General features: G+C 31.7%; 1 protein-coding gene across 1 annotated transcript in view; it reads left to right on the top strand.

Moving 5' to 3' along the window:
- Window positions 1–8,619, top strand: part of LOC106460882 (transient receptor potential cation channel subfamily A member 1-like) — a gene marked incomplete at its 3' end in the record, with an annotated part of 50,088 nt that overhangs the window by 21,798 nt on the left and 19,671 nt on the right. The window contains exons 11-14 of the mRNA XM_022387685.1: window positions 1,115–1,284; window positions 2,291–2,375; window positions 2,723–2,782; window positions 7,461–7,547. Coding sequence (XP_022243393.1) covers window positions 1,115–1,284; window positions 2,291–2,375; window positions 2,723–2,782; window positions 7,461–7,547 — 402 coding nt within the window. The remainder of the gene's footprint in view (window positions 1–1,114; window positions 1,285–2,290; window positions 2,376–2,722; window positions 2,783–7,460; window positions 7,548–8,619) is intronic.

An 8,619-nucleotide genomic window follows, 5' to 3' on the forward strand; every position in this document is an offset into this window, starting at 1 on the left:
CACGACTTTATACCACAAACGAAAAATAACATTTGATAATATTAACTTTCAATTACAGCAAACTACCTACTTAGAAAGAAACTAACAAAGAACCTGGTAATGAGTATTGGTAATTAAATATACATTTCTTACTTATAAAGTTTAGAATGTATTTTCGATCAGTTAGGCACCCTCGCTGTTAATGCAACATTTCGGCTGTAAACCCAACAATATCTCATATGGTTCAGCCAGCTTAGGAAATTTAGTTTAGTCCTAAATCCATATATTAAGTAACAAATCAAAACAATGTTTACAGTAAGAGTATGATAGTAATAAATAAAGATAATAAAAGTAGGTATATCCAACATTCTAATCAATACTGTCAATGAAAGCAAAAAGAAAATAAATATTAGATTATACCTTACATAACTTATGTTTCATATATGTCTTAAGCAGCTAAGTCATAAAGAGACAATGTCTGTCTGATCCCAAACACGTATATTTGTTATCTGATAAAATATCTTTTAACATTTTAATTAACGAATACAAACAAAAAAATAAGTGTAATAAAAATATGTTTTTAAACATCTTGTTCCACAGTGTTTTGTATGATTTCAAACCGGCCACATGGGTTGGACTGTGTGCAACAAATATTTTAGACGTAGTGTCTGAATTGTATATTTAATAACTGAACGAAAGCATTTAACAAGTAACATTAATTTTATCACCTTACTTGTTAAAAACATGAAAACCTCAAATGTACATTCCAAACAATTAGAAATGTTAATACTTTTAACTTAGAAAGGATCATCTTGTTGTGTTGAATTTACTAAGCATTTTTTTTTACTTTTTCTCAAGTATCATTTAATAACATGGATATTATACAATTTTGACAAAAAATTGTAAAAAGCAAACGTTCCCTAGTGATTAAATGGTAAATTAACGGATTTACAACCATAAAATTCGGGGTTAGATTCCCCATGTTTGATAGCGAGAAGATACTGTATTTGTATCTTTGTACAAAACCAAACAAGTACAACAAATATTTATTTTTCAGTTTAAAAATGTCAACTTTTGAATATTAATAACATTTTGTATAATTGAACTAAAAGTTGAATACTTTTATCTATTTCAGAATACAGCACTACACCTAGCAACATTGTATAACAAGGCTAAGGCAGTTAAATTTTTACTTTCGCTCAACTGTAAGATTTTACCAAATGCTCATAACATGACTGCAATCGATTTCGTGCTGTTCTACAAGCACAGTGCTACTGCTATGGTAATGATGACGCACGAGACTCGGTAAGCTTTCATTCTTGACAAACCAATGATTTATATTTTGAAATTACTTCATGTTATAAGTCATATTTTTAAAAATGTGACTTTCTTTTTTGGATATATGTTACAAATAAAGAACAAGTAAAACGTTTATTAATCAAAAAATGTGAACGAGATTAAATTTGAACTAAAAATTGTATTTGAACAAAAGTATACTTTAATAAGGTTTAACATTGGGCAATTGTAATACTTAAGAAACATTGATCGTTGTACATCCTTCCGTTTGCAAATGATATTATTGGTATTTATCTATAGCCTTCATCTTTAAGAATTTTATATTGATTTAGACATTTGTTGTGAAAGTATTGTTATTTGTTGAATGGGGTTTATTTATTTATTTATTCTTGATATTTTGGTTTGTTAATCTATTTAAACTAAATTATTACTTAAAATTACAATTATTTTATTTAGAACTTTTTCTCAAAGTTATGGTTAAGAGTTAATTTGAAGGAATGTAAAAATATCAAAAGTAAATAAAAATCACAAATTTTTAACTCCAGGAATGATTTAAAATTTATTATTAAGAAAAAGTGTCTTACAAACTTTATTTAAAACTACATAACTTATTTTATGGGTACGAGGTTTTCTGTACATAAAATTGGCGTATGGCAACTTGCTAAATCTATGTTCTGATTAGAAGACTTGAAAAGGTTTTGATCTGATAAAAATGTGTTAGATAGACAAATGTATTTTTCTATTAAACTAGAACTTTGTCAGTACTTTCTCTCTAGCGTCATTGCCTATTTTCAGCTCAATCTTAACTAATATACTCTATACTACTGGCTGATCCTTTAATAATTAATGTTATTTATAACACAGAATGTAATGTTTTTCTACTAAACCTACTGATTAAAGAAATTTGCTAATATTAATAGTTATATCTTGTGAAACACTTTTTCTAGGAAATGAAGTGCTAAACAATAGGCCTAATACTGATTTCTTCTGACAAATGATATTAATACTATTTCAGGTGGGAGGAAATAATTCAACACAAACCTATACGATTTCACAGTGTGATTGAAGGACTGATAGCCTTAATGCCAGAAGTCATGATGGTAGTTGTTTTTTACTGTCTAATCTTTAATATTGAAAGTTTTATAAAAATAATATTTATTATAAAAATAAATATTCGTTTTTACGTACCTAATAATGAGAATACATATATATTAAAAATGAAAAAAAATAACATACAAGTTTTTCTATGTAGAGTTTAGAGGTGTTCAACTTATACTGCATGTTTCACACCTGGACCATTTTAATAAAATAATAAATGTTACTATTATTTTTACATGAACGAAAGCCTGATTTACTAGACGTACAGAAGCTACAAGCATTTTATATGATGTATATCAAATATATTTTGTTCAATTCTATCTTGATATTATTTGTAATAATTTTACAGGTCGTTTTGGATAGAAGTGTAAAACAATCTGGAGCCAAGAAAGTTGCGGAGACATTTTGTGTAAGTTATAAATTTTATTAGTTACATATACATTATTTAAAATAAATTTTACTCATTTAATATTAACTTCTTATATATTATATACACTTTAACTGTATGTTTCCATCTAAATAATAAAGAGAGACACGAAGACAGTCGATTACATTCCAATAACAACAGATTTAATCAATTTTAAGCTTTTTATCTTTATTTGCTTCATCAAAAATTATGTATTTGAACTATCATTTCGTAGTTTAAAAAATATAAAGAAATGTTAGTTATTAATATGATTTATTCAATTATTCCAAGAAAGTAGGTAGGAAATTATGAAAAATAAATACGAATCTTAATCTGTTATTCGAGTCAGCACTTGTTACTGGGTTATACCAATTTGGGTATTCAGTCCTCATCGATAAAATGGTGTTTTTTAGTTGTCTTCTACTCACTAGAATGAGCTTATACTTCGTAGCATCAACGCTTCATACTATTCAAATCCTATATCAATATAGGCTCATTGGTCAGTAAAAGACAACTGAAATACCATTGAGGAAGACAATTAATCAACAAAAAACTTATGAAACCCGACAGACGTAAATAATGTTAGAACTTTGTTTAATAAGAGGATCGCACAGTTAATGCTTTTAGCATATTTTGTCTAATAAACATATTTTAAAAATATATTTACTAGTAATGAGTGTGTAATATCAGTTCAACTACAGTTTTGGTCAAAATGTTTCCATATTTCATAAGAACTAAGATAACTATTATTAAGATGGAATACAAATACACTTAATGCTGTCAAACTAATAAATGCATGCTATATTAAACATCTACATATTTAATTTGTATAATGAGACAAGTTATATGGACATCATGAAAGATTTATTAGAACAGCAAACAATTTATCAGACATCTGTAGAAAGATACGTAAGTTGGCATTTCACCTATCACAACAAAATCTTACCAAAACATATATAATGAAAAAATATAACATCTGTAACCATATATCAGTTCATATTAAACATTCAGTATTGTGTTGATCCTCCTCGTACTCTAGTAACCTCTGCAAGGCGATATGACATGCTGTCGATGAAGTTATTGGTGTAATCCACCGTGATTTCATCCCAACTTCTGACTAGAAGGCGCTGCAACAGTAGCTGATTTAGGGTCGTGGTTAGCAATTTTCCGGCTCAGTTCTGCCCAACAGTTCTCAATGAGACTACAGTTGGAGACTTTGCTGGCCATGTCAATCTTGTAACTTTCTTCTATTCGAGATAATCGTGTACAATATGCACACTGTGGGCAGTAACATTGACATTCTGGAACGTAAAGTTACTACCAAACCTTGCCCTAGCATATGGCAGCAATATCGTTTGTATGTGGTGCCTGTAGGAGGCGACATTGATGTTTCCCTGGAGGATATGAAGAGCAGTTTTTCCACCATGATGAATAGTTGCTCAAGCATGTACTGCACCACCTCCTGTGGGAAAGACAGTCTTCCCTTATTTGTTCTCCAGACAAACGACGAACACAAATCCTACCATCAACTTTAACAAACCGGAAACAGGACTCATCTGAAAAGGTGAAATGTTGCCAGTATCCTAACTGTAATGCATGTTGTATTATCCAAGTAACATTGTTAGACGGTGAATTCTGGCTAATATTGGTTTGTAGATAACCTTTCTTCCAAAAGAAAATTGTTTGGTTAGTCTCCTATTCACTGTTTTTCTGGATACTCTGGAATTAATGTGTTAATGCCATACATGTCGTAAGGTGTTGCAAGACTTCTTTAGTCTTTGATGCACTAAACTGTACAAAACACGGTCATCTCGAGAAGCAGTTTTCGGCGTCTGCCAGTAGACTTTCCTGGAACAACGTTTTTTGTAGTTCGATGACGTTTCAGGATTCTAGATACAGTACACTGGGATACTCTACTATTCTGGCAATGTCTGTTTGCTTCATACCATTTCTGGACAGTCGAACAATTTGATGTCCTATAAGTTCTGGCAAGTGACGAGGCATGACTCTACAACAAATGCAGATAAGTTGCCTGAACACAGCGTTAATCTGTTTCGGAAAATATTATATCAGAATCACATGATTTTATACAAATAGGTGTGTATGTGTGGTATGACTAATAAATGCTCAAAACAACTTATACAGACCAGAATAACAACTCGTACATGTTTGTCCGATCACACGCTTCCTTTTCTGTTACTATTCGGGCACTTACTCGATAACTACCCCATGCAAGTAGACAATATAGAACAGTATGCAAACTGTATGTTTAGTTTTGGGGTAAAGTATATAGACAGACAGTTAGATAGATCTGTGAAAATAATCAGAAACGTTGTTTTGAAATAGTAAAATAGACAAGGATGTTCAAGGTGTTTGAATTTGCGAAATCAAGTAATAGACAAGACAAAAATATCTAATAAGTTAATACAAATTATTTATTGTGTGTATTTCGTTGGACAAAGGGCGAGGCCATGAATAATGCAGCGACAATTGGAAGTTTAAACTGGGTACTACTATAGAATCTGTAAATATATTCCTGACTCCTAATATGATAGGAATTATTTCTATTTTTGGTGTGTCTGAGTGCTGGATATTTATTGTTTGCTCATTATTTCGGTTTGTGTTTTTGTTCAGTTGTTCCTTTCTCATGTCAGGATATTTATTTATTGGGATTTATTTGCTTTTTATGTGGTGCACGTACTGCAGCTGCATAGGTATATGGTTGTGTGATTCAGGTAGATGAAGCTGTCGGTTGTGATATTGGTGTAGGTACTAGTGGAGTTATTATAGCTAGCTTTTATGTCTGGTTTAGTTCCTTAATTTGTTTCCTTCGATTTGATATTGTGATGTGTGATGTAAATGTTTATTTGATGCCCTTGTATTTGGAACATCCTTTGTAATTTGCACTGTATATATGTTTGCAATTACAGTATAGAGGGTTTTTACTTTCTTTTTTTTAGATGCTGAAATATGGTAATCTCCATTACAACCCACACATTGTGGAAAAATTTGCAGGCTGGCGCAATGTGCCCATAACATTGGTAATTGTAACATTGCGTTACGAATACGGCAGATGTTTTTGCCTCTTCTATCTGAAAGCTCTGATATCAGAGAATAACACTGTTTGATATTACACTGGGTTTCTGTTGTATGTACTGCTTTTCTACTTTTTTTCTATTTTCGTGTATATGAAATATTTTTTTATCGAACACATTTGCTTTTGCTCTTGGTAGATGTAGTGTAATATGTCCTGATTTGAAAGCATTCTGAGGCCATTCATTGAGGGAGGGAACTTTTTAGTTCAGCCTCTTACTAAGATACCATCCTCAGCTAGACGTTTAATTCCTGCAAGTTTTACATCAGGCTTACATCGTCGAATTTCAGCTACTAGGTGAGATTCTTAGTATCTTCTCGGTATGCATTCTATTATAACTGAGTGTTTAGATGGTTGTGTGTGTTTTCTGTTATCTTGTGATTGCATATTAGTGTTTTGTGATGGTTTTCGTTTTGTTTTTGTAACTAATGTGAATCCGTCTGAATGTGTTTCCTGTGTTTCATGAATTTGTGTATGTGTTTCAGTATCCAGGAATATACTGTTTTCTCTGAGTTTAGGATGTTCTTCTTCTTGTTTTTGTTGTAATTTCTCATCAATTTGAAGTTCAGTATAAAAATCGTGCTTATACTTCCTTCACTATCCATTTTACTTTTCTGGTTGATCTTTTACATTCTTTGACACTATAGTTTTCTTTCTTTGTTGTTTACTTTTACATGACAGGTCTTTTTTGGCCACTACTATTAAGGAATTTATTCGGGAGCTATAGATTAGACGGTCTTTAAAGTTACCTACATCGAACATACCTAGTTGTTATTTTGTGGAAGAGGCCTTAGGTGCGACATTGATGTTACGCTGCATATCGACGATGTCAGTATTTCGATGTTAATCTATAGTTTAGTAATATCATTACCACGTACACTAGCCAAAAAAAAAAAAATGTCAGTGTATTCAGCAAATATAACCTTATTCCTACTTTTATACCGAATCTAAAATTAAAACAATATTTCCTGATGCTAAAGATAAATATAGAGGTAAAAAGATTTACATGAAATTAGATGTGAATGCAATAAAAATATACTGGATGAAGTCAAAGGTTATGCACGCGACAAAAACATGTTAATTTCTCTATTTACTGAGTGTCGAAACAAGTAATTCATAAATTTCCACTAAACAATAATTTTAAATAAACCTAATACTGAAAGTGCAGCTAATATTGGAGAATCAATAGATGTTTTGTGTTACAAATTAACTAATTCTTTGTTAAGTAGAGATGAACGATTAGCTGGTGTTAATGCACAGTTTTTGAAAGATATACTAATTTCTTACATAAAATACCATTTATACGTACCACCTCTTAAGATTTATAGTAAGTTAAGCCTCTTCACATACAGCTACACACGTTTATTTTATAAGGTGGCATCGTTATACTGTTTAAAAATGTTGAGGAATCATTTAACATTGGCCGTTGCTCATATAGTTTTCATTGTGCGTTTTGAAAGCTTATTTCTATTTTTTGCTTTATTAATTATCAATTATTAATTAACTATATATTCTGCTCATTTGTTCAGTAATACTTTAGTTTTCCAGGTATGGAAAGATTGTGTGGTTTTTCTTTTTCTCATTTAGGTAAAATACGACTTCCAAGTTCTTGAAGATGCTTCCAACGTTGGCTCGTCATCCCTAATTAAGAAGAGATACTTACCAGTTGTTAATGTATGTAGATTTCACACATGAAAAAAAACACCAAAGAAAGACATAAATTTAATATGAAGTCAATTTTAGGTTAATTAAATCAAAGTAATACCTATATTTTGGGTGAATGTATTGTTTGTTTGTGGTTATGCCTAAAACTACACTATGGGCTATCTGTGTTATGCCATCCACGAGTATTGAAACCCAATGTATAAGCCTTTAGAGTTGTCTCTTAACCACAAGGAGGATGTTGAATGTATATTATTAGTGGTATTATTGTATGTTATATACATAATTATTGTTTGTTTGTTTTTGTATTTCGCGCAAAGCTACACCAGGGCTATCTGCGCTAGCCATCCCTAATTTAGCAGTGTAAGACTAGAGGGAAGGCAGCTAGTCATCACCACCCACCGCCAATTCTTGGGCTACTCTTTTACCAACGAATAATGGGATTGACCGTCATTTTACAACGCCCCCACGGCTGACAGGACGAGCATGTTTGGTGTGACGGTGATTCGAACCCGCAGGTTGCGAGTCGAGCGCCCTAACCAACCTCGCCATATACATAATTACTTGAACATTGTTGTAAATGGTTGAATAGTAATGCATAAAAATATAATTCTGAGTTATAGTATTCAAGTTATATATATACAAAATCATCAGGAACTTAAATATATAGAATTATATGTTTTAATTATTCTATTAAAATTAAACCTTTTATTACAGACACGTTCTGCACTTCCCGCTGTGGTAACGTTGTACACTGAGTGGTCACAAGTAAATAGACACCTAATTTTTATATAAATGTATATAACACTATATAAATGAAAATGGTCCGCACACTAATTATCTTGTGCTACAACATGCTTAGAACTCAAGGTTCTCTCGAATTGTCAGATTTTGTTAGAGGAAGGATAGTTGGTCAAGCAGATGGTGGAATAAGTCAGCGGCAAATTTCGTAGAATTTGGGAATCCCGCTTTCGACAGTCAACAGAATCATCATGCAGTTCAGGAAACACGGCAAGGAAACAAGTGAGTAGCGTCCAGGTCGTCCTGGTCCATCAGAGAGGACAAAAAGGGCTGTCAAAGGGAG

This window comes from Limulus polyphemus, unplaced genomic scaffold (assembly GCF_000517525.1).
Source record: "Limulus polyphemus unplaced genomic scaffold, Limulus_polyphemus-2.1.2 Scaffold854, whole genome shotgun sequence".
In the NCBI taxonomy this organism is placed as follows: domain Eukaryota; kingdom Metazoa; phylum Arthropoda; class Merostomata; order Xiphosura; family Limulidae; genus Limulus; species Limulus polyphemus.